Here is a 23,943-nt window from a genome sequence, read left to right as displayed (position 1 = left end):
GTGACAATGCCATTTGTCCATGTATATAGCAGATCAGTGTCATTACTTGGCAGCATCCCAAGAGGTTCCAGGTCAAAGAATTCAAACAACGTCTGCCAAGAGTGATTCTGCCCCAAATTGTTACTATTAAATAAATTTAACAATCGTCTATTAAAGTCACCTGGCCTGTAGATGAAATTTCCGACCATTGGAGTATTGCATCTGTTATTAGTGACTGTATTGATTTAGTCAAAGAACCACCCGGTGGTCATAGATATTGATGATTAGAGTTTCAACTAGGGGGATAGATGAAGTATGAAATCTGCCCATTAATACGTTCGGGATTGGATTTCCTTAATAAGTGGACAGAGTTTTAGATACACATGCACAGTATAGAAGTTCAAAATTTGAAAGCATCTGTTTTTACAGTGAAAGGATGGGTTTTCTGGGTTCCTCTACTGCAGAAGTCTGGTCTATGACACAGAACAAGCAACTAAGCACAAGATTAAGCCCCAGAAGGACACTGGTTCTAAGTCCTTCTGACATGAAGGCTGACAGTAATGTAGGCTATAATCTTCAATACATTAATTTTGAGTCTGCGGATTCCAAATTTTAAATAAACATTCCACAGACTTTAAGAGAAGTACTCACGCCCGCTTTAATATCTTACCTGTTTGAAGCTGGGGCTCGCCCACCTGATCCTCCCAAGCTGCTAATTTTCCTGTATTCCTGAAAGGGTTTCATCTCCACTGGATGCAGCTGTGGGTGGGAAATTTCAAACTTTAACACAAGTGGGACATGTGGCAGTAGTTGCATTCAGCACAGCTGACTTTGACCCCTCATACTGGTGTATGGGTAGTGCCAGTAACATGACGGGGACCAGGTTAAAGGAAAGGAAGTAAAGACAATATCTGCCCAGCTCTAACATCCAAGCCACTATTTGGCTTCTAGTTTTGTTTCTGCTGTCTCAATCCTACTAATAAGCTGTGCCTGTTAATGGCTTTTTAAAAAGTAATCAAACAAAGCTAATCACCATAGTAACTCACACATTTAGTCCTCCAACTACTTCTCAATTAAGGAGAACACTGAACTCCTCTCCCACCGTGCTAATTCCAATCCTCAAATCAGGGTATGCTACGGTCATGGAAGAGTAGTCAGTGGGCTTGGCCAATAATGGGGCGAAAAGACTAGCTACTGGAGTTACTTCAACGACTATCATACTTGTTCTCAAGCCCATTAGTTCTGCCAGTCCTACATTAGGATGGTAAGAATAACAAGTTACTTACCTTTGGTAGTGTCCTTTTTGATAGGAAAGGCCTATGTCACACAGATGCCTCATCTGACATGCATCTTACCAGACACAGATTTGCTTTGAATTTTCTTTTTTCTTTCACATACCCCGGGAGTGAGATTGGTCTCTGCACACACTCCACCCAAGGCCTGGACAAGAAATCAGCTGCATATAAGGGAAGCCACACAAGCCAAACACTGTGCAGACAACCCTATGCTGTAGATCTGGCGTGAGCACCCTGAACGCTTTGCTTTTCTAAACCGGATTACTGGACTTTTTTTCTCTACTGAGTTCAAATCCAAGGTTTCACTAGTGGTGCCAAAACTGTTTTATGGGCTCTCTGAAAGACCTTAAGCCTTTCAGGGAGTGGCGCACCAAATGAAGCCTGTGCTTCCGTGGGGGACATGCCGGGGTAGTTGCATTTACTAGACAGGTTGGTGGCAATGATATTTTTGACGATGTGGTTGTAATGTGCATGTTAAACATTAACATTTTTGCCGATTTTTCCCTACGACCGACATCTATGAAACCGCCAAAACATTTGGCTGTTTAGAGCTTCCCCTGACTTTTGGAGGTAGGTAAAGCTTTTTACTTGACTTGCTTAGCACATTTATTTTGGGGGCACGGATATGGCTATCAGGGCAGGGAGATTTTTGCACAACCCTGAGGGCTGTGTAATTGTCTAACTAAATTGTAGAACAGTGTGTCACCCAAAAGGAAAACCAGACTAGTCAATGGTAGCCTTAGCAGAGCAGTCAGACATAGCTACAATTAATCCCAACAGACACCACAAAAGAATACCTGGTTAGGGGGTTTTACACATGTTACTGTCTGTGACAGAACTTAGAAAAGCCCACCTTGGATGTACAGGGTTCCAACTCTTAGGTTTGGCCTGAACCACACAAAGTCTTGGTAGAATGGCTGAGCAGCCAGGCTTAGTTAAGGAGGGCTGTAGGAAGGTACACAACTCCAAACATAATCATATTCAAGAAAACACTTCTACCCTTAAAGCTATATAAAAAAATTCATTACATGCAGTAAGGCACACAGTTAAATATTCTCAATGCACTTAAGTACTAAACACAGTAACACATGTAAAACACAATTGAAAGATTCTCAAGGAAATAGACCATAGGTTCAGTAACTTTAAGAATAACTTCTACAGTAACAAAATCTTAGTAAAACCATATATGTGCAAACTTTCCCAACTTAGGATACCTTTTAATAACTTTGTTCTAACCGGTCTTAAAGAGTCCAACACTAGCTTAAGAGAGTCTCACAATGTTCAGAGGGCCCCAGGCCACCAGAGGCTAGGAGCTGGGCAGGCTACAGTGTTCAAGGTTCAAAAGTGGCAGAGTTCAACAGGATCTCTTCTGGGTTTACAGGTAGGTAAAGTTAGGTTTTTCAAGTTAAGGAAGCATATGGGTTTCCTTGTGGAGTTGCCTCAATGACCAGTGTCCTAAGGCAGGAGGGCGTACAATGGGTTGTCCACCAGAATGCATTTCTTTGGGAGCTCTGGAGGGGTGCGAGATACAGCTATCTCCAGCCCCCAGGAATAAACCATCAACAAGCAAAGCTCCAGCTAAGTTTTACAAGGCAGTACCTTTAAATGAAGTCGTAGCTGCTGCAGGACGCATACTCAGTCACTGATTTCTCAGCAAAAGAAGGCGACTTCGGTGGATCTTGCCACAGCTCTCGTGCAGATTAACGCCCAGCAAAGGATCTTCTTGGTTCTGGCTTGTTGCCACATTTTTAGGCTCGGTTGAAGGACCGATATCATGGCCGTAGACTTGTCTCCTCTTCTTGGTCCTTGTCTTGTGTCAGGGTACTTTGGGGAGCTGGATCGAGTCTCTGCAGGTCAAGAAAAATGCCCACAAAGTTCCAGGCGGATTCGTTCTTTGGAACCACTATGCACCACACAGTGGCACAGGACCCTGTGTATTGGTGAATTGTAGGCCGTAGAGGTCGCAGCTCATCCAGGCATGGCGCAAAATGCATTTAGCCTTGGAACTGGTTAGGCCCACCCACCATTCCAAGTGAGTAAGTCGTGTTTGGATAAACCCTGTCTCAGAAGTGGAGGTTGTGACAGCAGCAGTTACTCAGCGGGCTCTGGTGGTCACTGGCGTCTTCTTCCTTCTGGCTTCTTTTTGGATTCTTCTGTTCCAGTGGTCGACAGTTTCTGCTCAAGGACCTCAGGATTTATGCAGGAACACTGGCTGAGCCCACCAATCATATCCCATGCACCATTCAAACTTTGGGATGGCGGTCCAATGGAGAAAACCTGGCGTGTGCACGCTTGCCAATCCAAACACACCATGTATCGAATAATGCATCCGATTCTAAGGTACCTTTCCCTAATCCCAGTAAACGGATGACATGCGTGTCATGGGTTGCTTGTGCTTCAGTATTCATCGAGCTGCCTGCGTGACATCCACATCTGCTTCTATAGTGAGGGTGTGAGAAATAATGACTGCCCATTGTATACCTTAATATAAGGGACCCATGTCGCAGTTTACAGTGGGCTTTTAGCCCAGGCTGCCGAGGACTTCTCAAACAGAGGGCATCAAAGCCTACATGAGGCCAAAGAAAAGAAGGGCTGTGCCTTGAATTGAAGTGTGCATACTGGTGACAGAAAAGAGCACCCTTGGGATTACCAAGGAGGAACGAGAGCGTGCAACCGCTATTCTTACATTAACATCTGTAGCGATTGAAAATGCCACTTTTGGCTGAGGTCTGGGTCAAGTCCATTATAGTCAGGCCCTGTGTCCTTCCTCAGCTGCCTGCCGTGGCTCCAACACTCTTAGAAGCCCCAACTCAAGGAAAGAGCTTGCCCTCTACACACAGACGAAGATCACAATTAGTGAAGAACTTTAAGGACCTCTAAGGCCCCCTAAATCTCCCAGGTACTACAAAGAATAATAAAAGGCTGATAATTCCTAGTGAGAGTTTGTCTTGTTACTCTATGGATGAATCAGGTGTAAGCATATCCTCGGAGGATGGGCCGCTTGGATCTCAGTCTAAAAATCAGCCCATGGCGAAAGATTCAGTTGGTGACAAACAATGCCCTCAAGATACATCCATTTGTTTTGATGACATAATGAACCTCTCCACGTACTCCGATGAATGGGATGAGGTTTTTTTTGATAAACTATCAGCAAAAAGATTCACTGGCAGAGCGTCTGGTTGTTTTAAGAACTTGCCATCACATGACCATTCAATCCATCACGGTGATAGAAACCAAGAGCAGTGAGGAATGCAAGATCGTTTCTGGAAGGTCTGAAAGGCGATGAAAGATAGAATTTGCGACCTCCGATAGTCGCCAAAAGGCAAAAGTGACCTCTCGGCTAAGTCAAATCAAGTTCCAGAGAGGGACTCGCAACTAAAGAATCTTCGCATTGACTTTAAATCTTAGGAACAAAAAAGCTGAGACCTAAATAGACAAGCCTCTTTGGGAGATAATAAAGAAAGTTACTTTCAGCCCCCACCTACTGACCCGATAACACTTCAAGTGGATCATTGGAGTAAGGGCTCAGAGAGGAGAAGCGACGGTGAGACTTTGTTGACCCTTCAAAGACTTCTACACCTAAGGGACAATTTAATCCTCGATAGAGCAAGTGTCTTGAGGCTCCTTCACAATGTCCCGGCTTTAACTCAAATCCGTTCTAAGGATATTAATCTCATTGAATTTACAGCCACATATAATCTACAGTATATCTTCCTTCCTTCAAAAATCAAGTGCACCCAAGCATAACCTATGATATTGATAGGTGTCTTTCCATAACTAGTTGCCTTTATTTTGGTTAAATGTAAATCTTCCATTCTTTTTTTAGTATGTTCACATAGGTCTCTAAACCCACCATATATACGGAGAACCTGTATCAACCATAACTTGTAATGTTATGCCATTTATTTCCATTGGCACCCATGGACCCCGACTGCCTTCATTTGGTGTGAAGGCTAGTATTTGTACTTAATCTTCAAATCTGTCTGTAATTGCCAAACTACTTGGATCACCAATTTCTTCCAAAGCCTTTATACTCGTCATGGCAGTAGCTCTTCCTCTACCATAGCGACCAGCATTCCTTACATAGTGGGTATTGAACCTGCCTCTTCCCCTGTTGTTGCAACACACCATACCATAATGACCTATTTGTCCACATTTATAGCATTCAGCTGACAGAGCTGGACAATCTTTCTCTGTATTTAAATGTCTGTACCAACCACACTTAAAACATTTGTTGGGTGGTCTGTATGCATTCTCCTTCTCTTGTCTGGATCCACCACCAATATCAGACTTGACTATTCTTTTGACTATGGCAATCAAATCTTCTTCCTTGTCATATTGTCCATCATTAACTTCTCGGACTGACCTTATTTCTGCTTTCTCCACTTTATTCTGGACTTTCATACATTTTTCACCAAGTTCAATGGACCTTGCTTTCTCAATCGCCTGTTCTAATGTAGGGTTCTTTGCCTGCCACAAATGTTGTTGGATGCGTGGATCTGCTATGTGCAAAACCAGTTGATCTTTCAAGTATTCATCTGCCACTCCTGTGAAAGCACACGTAGCCAACAAACCTCTTAATGCAGCCATGAAGCATCTATGCTTTGATCCTTATTTTGTTTCCTTGAAAAGAACCTGTACCGCTCTAAAACAATGTTGGTCTTATTTCCGAAATGTTTATTTAGCTAGCAATTGCTGCATCATATTTTCTGGCCCCACTTGAAGAATCCCCTGAGGCTTCATCTGTACTGTCTAAATCAGGCAAAGTTCTGAAAATCCTGAGTGCCTCTGCACATACACAGTTGAGAAGTGTGGCTTCTTTTAAGCCATCATTAAATTTGGATCCTCCAACTGCCCTCAGGTATACCTGGAAATGGTCCTGCCATTCCTCCCAAGAACATACTGGGTTCCCAGGTAGTGCTAAAAATTTAACTGGAGCCGCAATATTCTGCATCATGTACACCACCTCACCCAAAAGTCTTAATGCCTCAGAGTTATTCTTTCACATCAGTATTAATCTCGCCGTATTTCCAAAATGTGGACACTCGCTGCACATTACAACACTTATGCACATTTGTCATAAAGTACGTCTCACTGTGGAATTGGTTTTATTTATGTATTTCCCTCACCAATTCTTTCCACCGTGCACTGACTCTTTCACATCATTTACTTTCAACTTAGGACCAAGCATCAATGAATGTTCATCCTGCGCCTTTAATTCTGCTGTGCAGTTCTGTGTCTTTAAATACAATGCGCATTCGTCCCTTTCAAAACATATTCAACCCTCGTATGGCTTGATACGTGTGATCCATTAACATTAACTTCATAGTTAATTTTGCCACCATGGCTTCACTTTCTTTTGCTCCGTTTGATGAGAACACACATGCAGGCCTGAGTGCAACCTATTCCATACGCTCTTTCATAACGGACACGTATTGTATCGGGCTCGTCGCGTATTGTTTATTGTAGTTATGGCAACATCTAACGTCTTCAAGATAGCGGCACGCAGAGCACGCAAGAAGGTGCCTTTCTCTAATGTTATTTTGGTTGGCCCGAAGTCTCGCGCAGCGTTCATAAGATGCCGATTGAACGTATGTGTTTCTAAATTGTTTTTCATTGCTGTTTTATGCATGCGATTCGCGTCGCTCATATTCCCCACTTGCCTTTTCATGCCGCTCTCGTTTCTCCATGGGTTCAGCCGCTTCACCAACATTCTCCAAAGTGGTTAATTCAATCCAGGAAACTTGTGCTGTACCGCAACTGGGGGCTCCCTCCCTAACGAGTCCTTGTCGCCAATTGTTAGGAAGTCTTGTCTGATAAATAAGTTATAATACAATATAATGATATGGCTAGTAAGTTTATTGGGAGGAGCCCCCGGGAGGCCAACTTTCATGAATCAGACATCTTCGTGTATGGTTCCACCTGACATTCTAGAACCATACACAAAGCTGTGGTCAAGGTTACAGAACATATATACATCATGGAATAAAGAACTATGTACATAAATCTTTGGTGTATTTAACATCATAACACTAGTCAATTTACCCTTATGGGATTCTCAATTCGAGACTCTCACAGACTCGCATCAGAAAGTGCTGACAAATCTACTGAATCAAGAATGCACTTGCAGAAAGGCCCGAGCCGGCAGAACAGTACCACACCCATGAGAAATTCGCCTTTGCCTTCTTTAAAAAATCTGAGATTTGTGGTAGAAAATTCAAACCACAAGAACACGAGCAAATCTCAAAAATGGTAAGCAGTCAAAGAAACACAAAGTCAGATGGGATTGGCTTGCTGGTGCCTTGGCACAAAAATCCGAATGTCTTAAGAACAGGGGCAATGAGCGACCAAAAGACATTGCCCTAATCTGCTGGAACACTAGGGGCTACAAACACTTTTTCGGAGAAGGAAATGGGCCTCGAGTTTATAGATCTGGTGTCTCTCCAGGAAACATGGCTAAGAGAATCACCAATAGTCAAAAGCTTCGCAGCTTACTTAAACCCTGCCATAAAAGGCCAAAGAGGTCAACCTATGGCAGGCTTACTCTTCCTTCTGAATGACTGTAGCCTCAAGGTAATTTGGGTAAAAAAATGTGTCTCCTCTTATACAAATTGTTCCGCTTGATAAAAATAATTCCGACGAGAGTACATCAGGAGGTTGGTTAATTTGCAACGCGGAGAGTACCGTAGAGTACCAGACTGCAGACGCCTGGACTACTTGCTCCACCCCCCCCCCCTCCTCGGATTTCGATTTCAGCTACTGGATTTTTGTTTGGACTTTAATTTGACCCAGTTCTGCCTTAAGCCACGCCCACTTACCGCCAATTTCTTTGAAAAAAGACTTGCGCGCATGCACCGCAGAGAGTACCGTAGAGTACCAGACTGCAGACGCCTGGACTCCTTGCTCCACCCCCCTTGGATTTCTGCTACTGGATTTTTGTTTGGATTTTAATTTGTCCCAGGTTGGAGTCATATATTCAATATATGTTTTCATTCATTTCTGTAACACAAACCAGTCTAATACATTTATTTTACGTTTGTTTTTAGTTCTACCTTAAGTCATGCCAATTTACTGCCAATTTCTTGCCGCGGAGAGTACCAGACCTCAGTTCCGCCGGTCTGCCTCCATGTAGGAGAGTTCTTCCTTTGCGCTGCTTCGTGTGATTCCAGCCTGGGTTAGTTAAATTAGTTTCTGTTTCTATCTTGTTTTATTATTATTTCTTTTTTTGCTTTGCCCTGAATTTAGTGTATAAATCATGGGCAATATTAATTTGACCTCGGGCATGCCGCGTCCCGGGAATTTTCCAGTGTCTGTTTTGGCGGGTTTGAGTCTGCAAGAAAGCGGAATTGATTTGATTCCCTGCTCTCGACCGGAATTCTTAGACACGAGAGTCTGTTTGAGACCTATGGTTCATTTCAATTTGGGGCAGCGATCCTCGTCTGCAATGTCCCTTCCAGTCACTGAAAGTGAAGTGGTGGAAAGAATGAGGAGCTTCGCCAAGACCACTAGCAAAGAGCTTCCCAAAAAAAATGATCTCACGTTCTTTCCGATACCACCATGAAGAAGTGCGATTTAATAAAAGCTGCATACGATGGCACAGACATTTCATACCCCCCCGCCCCACATTCGATATCAAAAAAGTCCATGCCTGAAACTGCGGTTATGATTCATCAATCAGATTTGAATGTTATCCCACCTCTGTACTCCCAAGTTACTCTCCAGGGATCTGTAACCAGCAAATCTTAATCAATTTCCAGGGGAGCCTCCAGGAGATATACAGCACTTGGCTGATTCAAACGATATAGAGGACACCTTAACCAGGGCTATCGGGATCCCCTGTGTTATTTTCAACTGAGCAGGAGAATATTCAGGACCGTGCTCTTGAATCCTCTTTTGCAGCTTCTTAAAATAAACCTATAATACACGACCATCGTTTGGTTTTCCGTCTGTAAACGCAACACATTTAGATGCAGCTTTAGTAGCCATCAATACGAGCATTTTTACTTTGACCAAACTTTATGAAGGCCTGGATCAGAAATTAGTCATGCAAGCAAATAATGCATCTACTCTTACAAGAAAACTTGACTGGTTTGTTTGGAACTTACCAGATATGTTAGAAAGTTGTTGCACAAAAAACAAATACATATTCCGAGGAAATCCCAGATGAGGGGACGGGTGAGGTTGATTCTGGTCAAGCGGATTATTATTCTCTCTCCAATGATATTAGAATCTGAGATTGACAAATCCCCAGTTCATTCCTCTTCTGGAGCGATTACAATCGATGACCCTGCACCCGAGACTCATATACAATATTTTTCACCCAGGTGCGAATATGAATAATAATAAAAAAAAAAAGACAAATAGAAAAAGAACCTCTCTTCCTTTGGAGCAAGCAGGTCCTAATAAAAAAAAAAAACAATTAAAAAAAAAATGAAAAATATGTCAATGCCAAGTAAATCTAATGTTAAGTCAAATTCTAAGAGTTTTGCCATAAAAATTGGCAATGAGAAATCGGTTTCGGAAATCTCACAGTAATCCATTTAGTCGATTTCAAAATGTTTGGATAATCATGAAGAGGTAGTTTGTATAACTCCCACCTCCCTGCCCAATTTGGTTTTGCCCATGGAAAATGCTGTCCAAGTCAATGAGTAAAAAGGTCAAGATTCTATTGCAAATGTTGGAACAACTAAAGATGATGAGGTTGATCTAATGAGCATGTCAGTTTACTCAACAAGTTTGTTGCCCATCACAGATGTCATTAATCAGAGTCTTCATAATATTCAATCAAATAGCGCTAGACCAAAACACACGCTTTTTGTTAATTTTAATATTGATGGTCCAATGTTTAAAACTATGGCTCAGAAGGGCTCTAATACTTTATCAGGCAACCAAACCATAGAATCGATTGGTTTGAAAGATCTTTCTGAAGCCTCAACTATTTCTTCTATTACATCACAACATTCAAGCCCATTGATAAATGTTCAACGGCCTAGGGGTGATTCTGATTTGCAACCATGTATAAAGGACAGTAGCCGAGACTTACAATCTGAATTACCTCTACCTTCTGGATCAATGCTAAATAAAGAAATTTTAACTACTACTATGGTTGATGGGATCTACGAGGACCCATATCCAAATAGGTCAACAATTTTGACTATCCTCCATGCTATTCCTTCGCTTTACCTAATTCAGTCGGGGGATATTGATTGAATAAAATATCCTATTCCAACTAATCAAGATATAGTAGAGACTGTAATCACATCTAAAGTGATAAATTTAATCTGGCATGAAAGATTTGCCCTTAAGAAAATAAGACCATCTCTTGAAGCTAAACTTCCAATTATCTCCCCAAGAACAAATGATGCATAACCAAAGAGATTACTAATGATTTGAATATGAAGCACTACCATTACTGCTGTAAGTGCAATAGTGCCCCTCAGCAAACAAATCAAACTGCTAATCACATAGAAACCAAATCGAAATGGACATGGGTATCTAAGGCCCATGATTCATTGCGCACAAGTAAAGCATAGAATATATGTTCAACGTCAACTCACCCTTGCTCAATGATTTGTTGGAACACAAGAGGTTTTAGCCATCTCTTGAACAATCGATCTAATGTGTTACACAAAGCTGATATAGTTTTGTTCCAAGAAACTTGGTTAACGGCTAAACCCACATGGGTTGACCATCAGATAGAAATTGTTTTTGCTACAAAATCTAAGAAAGGTCGACCGGTGGCTGGTCTATTGATAGCGGTTAGAGTTGATTCCCAACTTGACCGGATACCTTGGCTATCTCCTGATCCAGGTATTCAGGTGGTAAGGGTTACGACTACTGTTATCATCCATTCTATCCTGAAACTGCAATTAATATATATTGGAAACCTCTTGCCTCAGATGACATTTTTTTTGTCTAAAATAGAGTTCATTCTGGACAATGAAGCTTTAGATCCAGCTATACAAACAATAGCTGATGGTTTTATCATGAATTTTTTAACAAATCAATCAAAAACTATCAAACGTAGAGCTATGAAGTGGCAATCCTTGATGAAAACAAGGAGAATGGTGATGCTCAATGGTTCCACAGCCGAAGATCTTCCCCCGGCAGTGACATGGTCTAGAGGTATTTTGACATCAACTATTGACTATGTCTATATATCAGAAAAAGCTAATAAATGGATATCCAGCTTTAAGGTTCTTCTGACTGTTGCTAGTGATAACCATCAACTAATAACAGAATGGCTACCACATCAGACTGATACCTCATCTTTCTATTTGCAAACCATTCTGTCAAATAATAATTTGACTAGACTTAAATGGTTTCCATCATTAATAGAAAGCTTGAAATCTAAGATTACCAATTATCCTCAAATTGCGACCACTATAGATGGAACTTATTATTCAGACTATATTTGTCTAATTGCTCAATCTCAATCTACAATATCTCCTAAAATCCGAAATCACAAATGTAATCCTTCAATTGCTGAACTTAAGAAACAATACCGCAAAACTATGCGTAGTCTGAATGCAACTACTCATATGATTGAAAGAATGAACACAAACAAAATATAGAAACTCGATAAAAGCTATAAAAGAAAATGAAAACCAAACTAATGCAGAAAACATGCTGAAGGCTGTTATGACAAAATCTATTGGAGAAATCTGGCAATTGATTAATGAAACCTCGGATCAAATGTGCAAATCCTCTGATCTTAATTCTATTAAAGAATTAAAATTGTCTATGCACTTTTCAAGCTTACTAAAAACGGCAGCTGATCAACCAAAGACTGTTTTTAATGTAACGCCGGATCTTAACTTACTTGCATTGATGATATAGATATTCCAACTATCATTAAGAAGCTCAGTAACTCAAGGGCCCCGGGGCCAGACAATTTGACAATTGCAATTATCAAAAGACATCCTGAACAGTGGGCACGCCTTTTAGAACTACTTTGCAGACGGATAATTCATTTTTTTAAAATCCCTCCTTCATGGCAAAAAGCAGTAGTTATCCCTTTATATAAGAAAGGGGAAGACAGGAACCCGAATAACTACAGACCTATTGCCTTATTGGATGCCCCTGGTAAAATAATGGCAAAATCAATTTTAAGAGAATTAGTAAGTGGACAACAGAAAAACTAATTGGCGATGAGCACCAATCAGGTTTTCTGCCAGGAATTGGTACAGTCTTAAATGTAATGATCCTAGCTGCATTAAAAAAATAAATCACGCCATTTTAAAGAAACAACCTGTTTTTATTACACTAATTGATTTTAAACAAGCATCTGACTCTGTTTCGAGAGAAATTGTATGGTCTAAACTTTTATCTTGTCCAGCGTATATTTTATATTTGATTGAACAGTTTTATTCGAATACGTCAATTAGTGCTAAACTCACAACTGATAGTCTTAACAAAACCTATAGTAACAGATATGGGTCTAAAACAAGGCTGCACATTCGCCTAATTTCTTTTGAACTTTTATATTAGTGATTTTGTTTTAATGTAATAAACAATAGATCTTTCCCTCCCAAATTGCAGCAAACACCTATTCCATATTTGGTCTACGCAGATGATCTAGTTTTACTAGATAGAACGCCAATTGGTTTGCAAAGAAAACTGACAGCTTTAGGCAGTAATGCGGATGCCAACAACCTGAGAATTAATGCTAATAAATCTAACATCTTAATTTTTCACCATTGTCTACCCAAGACAGGTTATCCGTATAAGTAGTTTATTTCATCTATACCAGTTCTTCAAAGGAATGAATATACTTATTTAGGAGTAAAAAATAATAGCCGATCTGATTTTCCATATAAAATAGAGATAAATAAAATGAAGCTATTAGCAATATCTGCGACAAAAATATGGGACATTTTCAATCAAACCGGTTATTTTTTTATAACCAAAAAGTTATCCCGAAGATAATTTATGGGAGTGAATGTAAAGCGTTTAAGGAATCACCCAAATGGGATCTGATTGAGGGCATATTTTGGCAAACAATATTACCCCTACCACAATCTACCCAATTCAGATAAGGTATGAATTAGGCCTCACATCGATTAGAGCTGTAGCAGACTGGCATTTCAGGAAATGTATATTGTCTCAGAATGATGCCAACAATCTATTTCCAGCTCTAAAAATAATGCTCCTGAATCTGAATTTGGGGCCGTTGAAATTATGAAAAAAACTTGCCTAAACATAATGAGTCAAGCGGATATTTCGATTGAGCTTCTTTCTTAAAGTTAATGCAAAACTAAAATGGTACTCTTGGGACTGGATAAATGCTAGGGAAGAATGTTTGAAATACAATTTGTAAAAATCGGGAGCGTTTACTTTGAAAGCTATGACAGAGTTACCTAAATATTTACAGAAATGTCAGAATCGTGACTATGCTGATAAGATTATGAGATTCAATTTGTGTACTACTAAAATGAAAACAGCTACTATTTATCATCTGTAAATCAAGATATTACTTGTCGCTTTTGTGATTTTGGATGCAATGAAACATTGAAGCATATTGTAACTGAATGTACAGGATTATCTGAAAGAATACAACATTTTCATAGATTCTTTTCATCCTATAACCTTCCAACTGAAGATATGTTATGGGCAGAAATATTTAATGCATCCAGAGTGTCCCTCAATATATCTACGAGACAGTTTCTTTCTAAATAAGTTTTGATGGGTGAAGAGAATATGTAAAATCAAAGGTTCTACTGAAATAATTATTATGCTTTCCATAAGTTCTAGTAGGCTCGGTCTTATTTAGAAAATCATGAAGTGAACACTAATTTGCAAGAATATGTGAAAAAAGCCTAAAAAGTGTATGTTAACTGAATGAAATGCGATTCATCTCATTATTAAGAGTAATATGATGTTACTGCTGGCATGCATTTTAAAGCAGCGATTTTCAATACTAGTGTGAAGAAAGTTTAGTGATTAAGATAGTACATTGATGAAATGATTTATATTTGCAATCTCTACTGGAACTCTTATTCGGACATGGCTAAGAACTTCATTGAGCAAGTGATGAATAAAATTGATGACAAGAGCTTCCAGGTCGGACTTGAAAATTCTAACTTGTGGTGACCTCAACATTCATTGCTTTGGTAGAGATCGAATTTTGGTGGCATATACTACACCTTATATGGACAAAGCTACTCTACAGGGTTGCAAATGGAGAAAGAAACTCAGTACTAGAAACATTGAGATTCTAAATGGCTGTACGATGGGTGACATTCTCCACCGTCCCCCAAGTGAAACGTGGAAAGGGGTCTTCAGAGGCAAATCCTTGACTACTTCTTCGTATCAGACAACTACAAGCCTTACAAAAAATCACTAGTAGTTAATCCAACAGATTTGATTGATCACAATCTTCTGACTCTAAAAATGGAAGGTCCCTACTACAATGAAAAACAATCCAGGCCAAATAATTTAACAGTACTTCCTGGTAGAAATGGACTAAGACTGACAGTGAACATAACTGCCTTAAGAGAGGCCCTCGATGCGTCTCCTTCAAGAGTGGACCTTGATAACCCACATTTTCTCTATTTATATGCGGGGGGAAAAAATTGGGAAAAAGACTGGGATTTTGACACCAACATTAATTCGATTTGGTGGTTTTTGAAAGAAATAAAACCATCTGTACAAACTAAAAAGGGCATGACAGAAAAAGTCTTCAAATAAGTCTCTAGAAGCCTTTAAAACGGGGAACAAAGCTACAAAAATTGGCTGAAATTGCACAAAAATCTAACAATCCAGAAGGATGCAGAGTACATGCTACATCTAATAGTTACTAAAAACTTGGGTGAGATGTGGAGGATTTTAAATTCTATGGAGGCACCACAACAATCCCTGCAAACAAACCCCATCTCAGAGGGGGCTGGATCACTCACCTTAGTAATCTTTTCTCAAGTAAAATTATGGCTATTACAAATACTGACGTCAACTGTATGTCAAGTCACTCCTGGACTTTCGACACAAGCAGGGATAACATCTTGACTTTGATCAAATCTTCAAGTTCTTCTAGAGCTGGTGGCCGAGACGGTCTAACAAACATGACCTTGAAGAAAAATCCAGACGAATGGGCATCCTTCATGCACGATTGGTTTGAAATTATAAAACTACGGAAGGAAATACCAGCATCATGGAGATCATCTGTCATAGTCCCCATCTTCAAGAAAGGTGATAGGTCCTTATCAGGTAACTATAGACCTATGGCCCTTCTGGATGTTGTGGGGAAGATATTTGCACCCCTGATTTGAAGCAACTGACACACTGGCTACGGGAAACTAAACATCGAGACCCATGGCAGTCGGGCTTTGAAAGTGGTGTCGGAACATCGCTGAATGTTTCTTATAAACCTGTTGAAATTAAGATCTACCCAGAGAAACAGGAAGAAACTATACTTCGCATCAGTTGACTTGTCTAGGGCTTTTGACTCTGTTAATCGTCAATCCCTATGGAACAAATTAAAAGCTTGGCGTTGGAAGCCAAAATGAGTCTTCATACCCAAACCACAGTTTGGATAAGACTGAATAAAGCAGGCGATTTGACTGATGCAATTATCACATTCACTGGTTTAAAACAAAAGGTTGCCGCCTAGCACCTGCAATCTTTAACCTATATATTGCTGATATAGAAGATGCATTTATAGACATCCAATGTTTCCCTCCAGCCATCAATGGAACACAGGTTAATAGATTGCTATATGTGGACGACTTAATCATAATGGGTGAAACACCGATAGGGCTGCAGCGCCAGTTGGAGACACTATCCAAGTTCCTGGCTGCAAACAATCTAAAGGTAAATTCTACGAAATCGAGCGTATTGATTTTTAGAAGGAAATCTGGGATGAAAGGAAAAGGTGGTTGTTGGTTTATTGAAGGATCAAAGATACCAGTGATAACCCAAATGACGTATATGGGTGCATCAATAAATGACAGGGCTGTAGATGCCCATCGTGAGGTGGAGTTGAAGAGGAAAATGAAATGCCTGGCTGTCCAGGCCAAGATCATCAAAACACATTTTTCGTAAGTTCACACTTGCCCCTGTCTATTACCTTCTACTGCACTAAAGTAATACCCATACTGATGTATGGTTCCGAAAGTTCCTTGTCTCTGCCTTGGAAAACCTGGAATATACTTGGGTTATTTTGGAGATATGTTTTATCTTTACCTACATTTATGCCAGTTGCTATAATTAGAAGAGAGCTGGGCTTAACATAGTCAAACATACAGTTTTGAAGAGCCTCTCCTATCAAAAATGTTTGACACCACCAATAGAAGGAGGGATTACATTATTAAATCAAGCGATCAGTGTTTTAAGCGACCGCTTTTTGGAGGAATGGGCTCTAAATATATGGGAACTTTAAATAACCTTGGGAGAAATAACAAGTCACTAATACAAAATCCGAGTGTGTTAAGAAGGCTCTATTTGATCAAGACTATCGATACACTGGATGCCATATTAGAATATAAGTTGTACTGTAAATACTGTGCAGAAAATAGAACACGAGGAACAACCTTACTCTAGCAGCAAAAATTCCCTTCAGACTCTGCTCGCTCTCAACTCCTGAGAATAAGATTGAATTTATTACCAACTAAAGAGCTGCTTGAGGCTAGGAAACCAGGGCCTATCAGGGACTATCCCCGCAGACTATGTTCTCATCCACATGAATCGCTTAAACATCTTATGAATTGTTCCGAAATTAAGGACAAGAATAAATCTGATGACGACATTCTTTTTGAATTACATCACACTCACCCAGTTTGAAATTTGGTTCCATTTAATACAAGGGACCAGAACTTCAGTGACTTTTGCTTTGCTGGAATTTGTTAGGATCATATTTGCAAAAAATGAAGCAACAGTCACTCCTTAAACTTGTTTTCAGAAAGTACTTGTTTTTGACAAAGTTCTTATTTGAATAACTTTTCTCTTGATTTTTTTATTTTCTTTTTATGCCTAAACATTGACATTTTACAAAATACCTGAAAGGTTTCAATTAGAAACTAGATGCTAATAAAAATAACAAATTAAATAAAAAATAAAATGACACTTCGGCTGAGGTCCGGGTCAAGTCCATTATAGTCAGGCCTTCCTCAGCGGTCTGCCAGGTGCAGAAAAATATGTGCCTCAAAGGGGACTAAAGAAAGATTAACCCGGTTGGAGGGATTGATAATTGGTCCGTGTTTTCTCACTGCGTGGGCTGACAGCTCCTACCCATTGTTTTGCAGGATTCTTATAACTCCCTAGTCTAGGGGCATGGATTTCTTTTCAGAATGGACGTAAACATGTCCTACAACATTCAGCACGCTGGCGCATCATTCGAAAGGTTTCCTCCAAAAAAAAAAAAAAAAAGGTGCAGATAATGTATTTTTAAATATTGAGGGTGACCATAAATGACTTAAATGTGTATAGTGGACCAAGAGGCTGTGGACTCTGAAGAACGAGGCAGAGCATGCCACAGGGGAGTATTTGGCATGACCGAAAGGCACATTCATGGCCTTTTCCATCTGGGCAAGATCCCACAAAATGCGTTCAATCCAAAGCATGCTAAGGTCAAATCTTGAATTGGTTGAAGTAGCCAGAGATGAACTACAGCAACATGAGAGCTATGTAAATGTGCATTATTTGGTGCTGCCACAGGTTTGTTGAATATTTGTCCTGATGATTTTTGTACAGTTTCCGCACAGATTTGCAACACATTTTCTATCCAATTAAACCCCTTGAGCACAATGGGTATAGGTTCAGGATTTGCATTGCTTCCGGTATACCTCTGTCCCCCATCTTGCGAAAGGTGCAGCAGTGGCATCCGATTGGTTGCTTTGCATGACCCCAGTTATTTTTTGGGCACTAATTATTTGAGCATGATAATCGCAAAGCTCAAACCTGATGTACAATAGGCAGCAGAGGAGCACCGCACACCACGCCGCTCCAGTCGTAATGAATGATGCACCAAGAAATTTTCTGTGAAAGTGCTTGGAGCATATTTATTTGCAACATGTTAATGGGATAAATTATTTTAATGCTAGACATCAGACTTGTTATTACATGTGCAGACTGCACCTGTGACAAGTTTCTGTATTGCCATCAATCTACATTTTTTCAAATTGTTCTGTGGGGGTGCTTTATACCCCAAACTCTCCAGGAGCGCCTATTTCGGCTCAATCCTGTACAATCACCTGTCTCTGATATCAGGAGCACAGTCTCCTACGCCACCCTACTCGATCCGATCCTAGAAGGTTGATAGTTTGTGATTTAATGGGCGCTTTCAGCAATACACTGTACACAGAACATTTACATACAATAAGTGAGTTACAGAGCACAGTGCGGTTTGACTCGTTGCATGGCTGCGTGAGGTCCTTTTCTCAAATCTCTTCGAGGAAGTCCTGGAGGAAGGCTGCTAGAGGAAAAACTCCCAGTGCTGTGCAGATGCTCTTCTGAGGATTCCTTAGGCTGCTGGAAGATCCTACAGGTTGCAGGCTGCGCCAAGATTACACTGGTGAGTTAAGTTGAGCTGAGTCAAGCTCCCGGCCCCTGCTGTTGTCGGAGGGAGGGGAACCGTTGGACAAAACACTCTCTTGGCCAAGTGGGGAGCGGCACATGAAACTTGGTGGGATGGGGTGGCAAGCTTGGTTTTACTTGATTTGCTTCTGGGTAGCTACCGGACCCGAGGCAGATCAACACTTCAATCAGCCGTATACAGACAATTACAGTCAAACACAGAGGAACACAGAAACACAAATGTTTTTTGGGAGTATTTGGCCTCTCTGTTTTGCTGTTTGCTGTGCTGCCCCGAGGTCTAGAGTGTTTAAAGAAAGGAGTAAGAGCATTCGGCCCAAAACACCCACTACAACCGGAGTGGAAAGGAAAACCTTTAAACTCTCACATTTTCAAAGTGCAAACAGATCCACACCTCCGACCTATACTCTAGAAGCTGCAAATTACTTTGCCGCTAATGTAAACAGATATGGGTTACGAAACATAACTAAGGACAATTGACAACCATGATAACCACGAACCCCAAAAAGAGGTGTGTGACCTTGGTATTACGTATCCATGCCCGGTCAACTCTGTAAGCCTGGTAATTGTTGCGAGTACTGCCACTTACATGGAAGCATTCCATGTAAAAGGGGCCGACTCCCATTGACGTTGCGATTTTACAAAATCAAAACAAGTTGGAAGACACCACTCCGAGCAAAATTATCTACTCGAACGGCTTAAAACGTGCAGCTCAAGAAGGATCCCAGTGCACTACAGAAAAAATCTTTACAGTCGATCTTCAGGGCGACCAGCTAAAAAAAGGTTAGGACTGCCCTGGGATTGCTTGTAGCACTGTGGACCAGCGGGTTGGTTCCCCAAAAAGCACTGCACCCTGCCCGATTACCCCCATCAGCCCCTCTGCAAGTTTAAAAAAAAAAAATCAACCGTTACTGGGTCGGCTTTGGCGTTTATTTCTCTGCCGACATTCCATCTAGAAGAAGGTGCAAAAGATCAACGTGAGGGGGCAGGGGAAAAAGATACCAATCAGATGCAGTGGCAAACTGCTAGAGTCAAGTTCAAAGCACGGAGTGTGCACCCCAGAAAGCAATCTACTTCCCCTTATCAGCACCCTGAAAAGAATATTTGAAAGCCGAGAGGGCTCTCCCAGTTTGTCTCCGCACAAGGCACTGGTTTTTCATATCAGGGCACACTACCATTGTAAAATGGAACTATGAAATTTAGGGGTAATCAAGGAGCTGAAATCACTGATCAGCTACTGCTAGAAAGTGTCTCACTAACAGAGAAAGAGGGGGAATATCCACCACTAAACACTGGGTCTCAAGTAGTTGTACACTCTGTGACGACAAATGGTGGTACTGTAACAACCCCTCAAGTGTACAACTCTAATTCGAAAGGATCTAACGAAGGCGTATCAATTGATCTAGCCCTGAGCCCCCAAGTACTGGTGGGAAAAGGAAATGTCAAAATGAATAAATTGTTCCCCCAGAAGACCTCTAAGACATGGGAGGAAGCCTCCACCCAAACTTATGAAGAGGAAGGAATTGGTGTCTGAAATCAAACAGAAGCTCATGTGAAAGTACAACCAGATTTTACAACTATCATTATGCTGACAGCCATATTACCTCCATTTATGAAGCTATATGAACAAGTCAGAGAACAGCTAATGGACTAAACCACAATGTTGGGCATGTTAACTTCTAAAATGATTTTCGTTGAAGCCTTCATTACAGGAATACAGAAAGATATGGATTCAAGTACTGCAAAAGTGGCAGCCCTGCTCCACACAATTTTGGACCCACTGATTGAAGAAAAACAATCTCGACGAATGTCAGGACTCTTCGATCCCCAGATCTCCAAGCTGCAGCATTAAAAACCCACAACAACCTATCCGAGGAGAGGATCGGAATTAACTACGGAGAAGTCCCTGAGATTATGCTGTAGTCCTTGCGTGCCAGGCAGTGAAACTATTGAAAGCACAGATCGAATTGGTCCAGGTATCTCGGAAGGAGAATGCAGAGTGGACTGCTTATTTAGCTCAACCACCAAAAAATATCACAGCCGGCTGGGAAGACGGGAGCACAGGCAAACTAGTCTGTAAGGACTGAGAAATCTGCAGCTGAAAAAAGCACTATAGGAAATGGACTCTCCGCCTTTACTGAAGGGCTAGGAGACAGGCTTGATCAACCATGGAAACATTCAAAACAATTATGTTAAATTTTCACCAATGCGAAAACAGGAGAAGGATTAAAAAACATCAAGGAAGTCGACAAACAAGAAACTGACCAAAGAAAAAAGGGATTAACTAGAAAGCCTGATGGCGTGAAGTTTCAGCTGACGCAGAATACTAAGAATCAGAAACCATTACCCAAACAGAGGAAATGTAGAACGAAAAATCATTAGCAACATCACGGTACCTCCCAATAAACAGATTGGAAATTCAGATGGGAATCCCAATCCTGTATCGCAAAAAGAATGCATACCATACATTTACAACCAGTGGCAGTAACTGCATATGAATCAGAAAAGGAGGACAACGAGGAAATGGATAGCCCTTCAATAGACCTGATGGACTTTAGTTATGTTAGAAATTTCTAAAGCGCGAGCACTCACCCAAGGGCATGTTGGCGCTGGAGAGGGCGCAATTCTAAGGCGTAAGAACAGAAGAGAAAGGGGGGGGGGTCAGCTCAGTTCAGAAAAGAATTGCCTTTATTGCCTTCCTGAAGGCCAGATGATTAGATAGTTTCTTTATAGAAGGGGGCAGCTCATTCCAAGCAACGGTAGCAACCACAGAGAAGGCCCTACCTCCTATACGTGCTCTGCGATAAGGTGGTACGATAAAAAGATCTGCAGTTGCAGAACACAGCTGGCAGGTGGGAACGTAACGTGTAAACTTTACTTGGAGAAAATCTGCTCCAAGGTTGTGTATAGCCCGATGAACAATACACAGAGCCTTGAACCTGATGCATTGATTCACAAGCAGCCAATGGAGTGCACGTAGAACAGGAGAGATGTGAGCTCCATAAGGGGAGCCAGTGGCTACTCTTGCGGCCAGATTTTGAAGGCGCTGCAGTCTTTGAATTGAGCCAAATAAAGAGAATTACAGTAGTGCAGGCGGGATGGCATAAGGGCTGCTACCACAGGCGGACGTAAATGCTCAGGAATCAGAGGGAGTACTTTCTTCAAGACTCTAAGCTGGAAGTGGCCTATTTGACAGAAGGCGGCGACCGGACTCTCCATAGTGAGAGAAGCTGATAGCGTTACACACAGATTTTTCACCTTCCCAGTAGGAATGAGGAGGTTCCCAAAAGATACAGGCCAGAAAGAAGACACCCAAAGTGACGCATCATGGGGACACCTTACCACCAGAACCTCGGTCTTGTCTCAGTTCGGTTTGAGCCATGTTGTAGTTCATACACTTCCCGACAGCAGCCAGGGATCGTCGCAGGCACAACGCCATCTCGGCCTGATCTAGATCTAAACTTATCAGGATATAAGTGTCGTCGGCGTACGAGTAACACCTGATGCTGAAGGAGCGGATGAGACAAACAAGTGCCCAAATATAGATGTTAAAAAGGAGAGACAGGGAGGAACCCTGCAGCACTCCACAGCTCAGCAGGCATGGCGAAGATAAAAAAGGTAGCATAGAGAGAGACGGAGTACGATCAGCCAGGAACTGGGTGAACCATTCCAGTACTTGGCCAGATCTACCCATCTGGGCAAGGCGGGACAACAAGATGGGGTGGTCGACAGTATTGAAGGCCGCTGATAGATCTAGTAAAATCAGGGCAAGTGATGGCTTCTTTAAGAGAGGGATCACTCTAGCAGCTTTCAGTTCAGATGGACATATCCCGGACGGGCAGGAGTCGTTAATAGCTGCTGTGATTTCCCCTAAAAGATTAGGGGAGATGGTCTTCATAATGGCTACAGGAATGGCATCAGAAGGGGAGCAAGATTTGATCTTATGAATAGCTGCTAGAACTGCCTCCTCTGAACAAAAAAAAACACAAAATAAATCAGGAAAACAGACCATTCAGAGGATGCAGTGGACTTCGCCGTTAGGCTAGAACCATCATCATTACTACTAACAGTAATGGAAGCAGCTTTCGCTATGTTTTGTCGAATATCGCTAATTTTAGAGATGAAAAAATAAGATAAATCGTCCCACAATTTTTGTGTGGGTCTGACACCGGAGGTCAGTTTATCAGAGGATGAAAGGGATTTAACAGTGGAAAACAGGGCTTTGGGTTTGCAAAGGGCTGTTTCAATTTTCTCCGAGATGTAGTGCGTCTTAGCTGCCTTCACCGCCACAGAGTACAATGCTAGCTGGCGCTGGAATAGTACTTTAAGATGGGGGTCATAGGTTTTGCGCCAGGTACGCTCAACCTGTTTAAGTCTCTGCTTTAAGAGAAGCAGAGTACCAGGGCTCATAAGGTAGCCTGCGTGGGGATGCAAGTACTTATCCACGTACTCTATCTCAGACCATACTATGGACAACGAAAGCGTTGGCGAGGCGGAAGACCAGGTCAATGAGGACAAACAAGATTATGCAGATAAAGCTCAGAAGCCAGAATTGTCCAAAAGAATGATAGGCCCAAATTGTTTGGAAATTGAAAGCTAAAGAGACCCTAGAAGAACAAGAAAGGACGCAGAGACCAGATACATTTAAAAAAACTTGTGTAAAATGGAAAAGAGATGAGAATATATCTACTGGTAAAGATCAGGATGATCGTTTCAAGTCCAAGTTGGTGGTCACAAACGACCAAAATAAAATAAAGGAAGGAAGCGTGCAAATCTGCTCCCCATGAATAATCCCCATAAAGGAGGCAACTCCAGTGACAGTCTATGAAATTAAGGCAAAAACCTCAAGGGAAAGGGAAAAAACATATCTAATATCACCACTTAAATAACCACGATCCCCTTTGAGAAGAGATACGAAAACAAAAGCCTATGATAGAGCCTCAAGGGACCTAAGACACGGCCTAGAACTGACCAAAATTCATAACAATATCCATCAGGACAGGCTTTTGCTGGAACGAATGACAACAGAATGTTACGGGTTGATCTTAAACAGAGCAAACGTCATTAGACTATTCCACCACGTCCTTTAAGACCTTTAACATCAGACGATTTGGCAATTGTTGAATTCTTCTACGAGAAGCAA

At 41.3% G+C, this 23,943-nt stretch overlaps 1 protein-coding gene across 8 annotated transcripts in view; it reads right to left on the bottom strand.

Moving 5' to 3' along the window:
* The window catches only part of PRRC2A (proline rich coiled-coil 2A), a 2,343,739-nt gene that overhangs the window by 267,313 nt on the left and 2,052,483 nt on the right, over window positions 1–23,943 (bottom strand). For 7 of the 8 annotated variants that reach the window (XM_069635076.1, XM_069635077.1, XM_069635070.1 and 4 more), the window contains one exon: window positions 650–738. The exons of the other annotated variant lie outside the window; for it this stretch is intronic. In XM_069635076.1, the coding sequence (XP_069491177.1) occupies window positions 650–738 (89 nt within the window). The remainder of the gene's footprint in view (window positions 1–649; window positions 739–23,943) is intronic. 8 annotated transcript variants of the gene reach the window in all.

The sequence above is a fragment of the Ambystoma mexicanum genome, chromosome 13 (assembly GCF_040938575.1).
Source record: "Ambystoma mexicanum isolate Mex_15411 chromosome 13, UKY_AmexF1_1, whole genome shotgun sequence".
NCBI classification, from domain to species: Eukaryota; Metazoa; Chordata; class Amphibia; order Caudata; family Ambystomatidae; genus Ambystoma; species Ambystoma mexicanum.
This window is presented reverse-complemented; position numbering and strand designations above follow the sequence as displayed.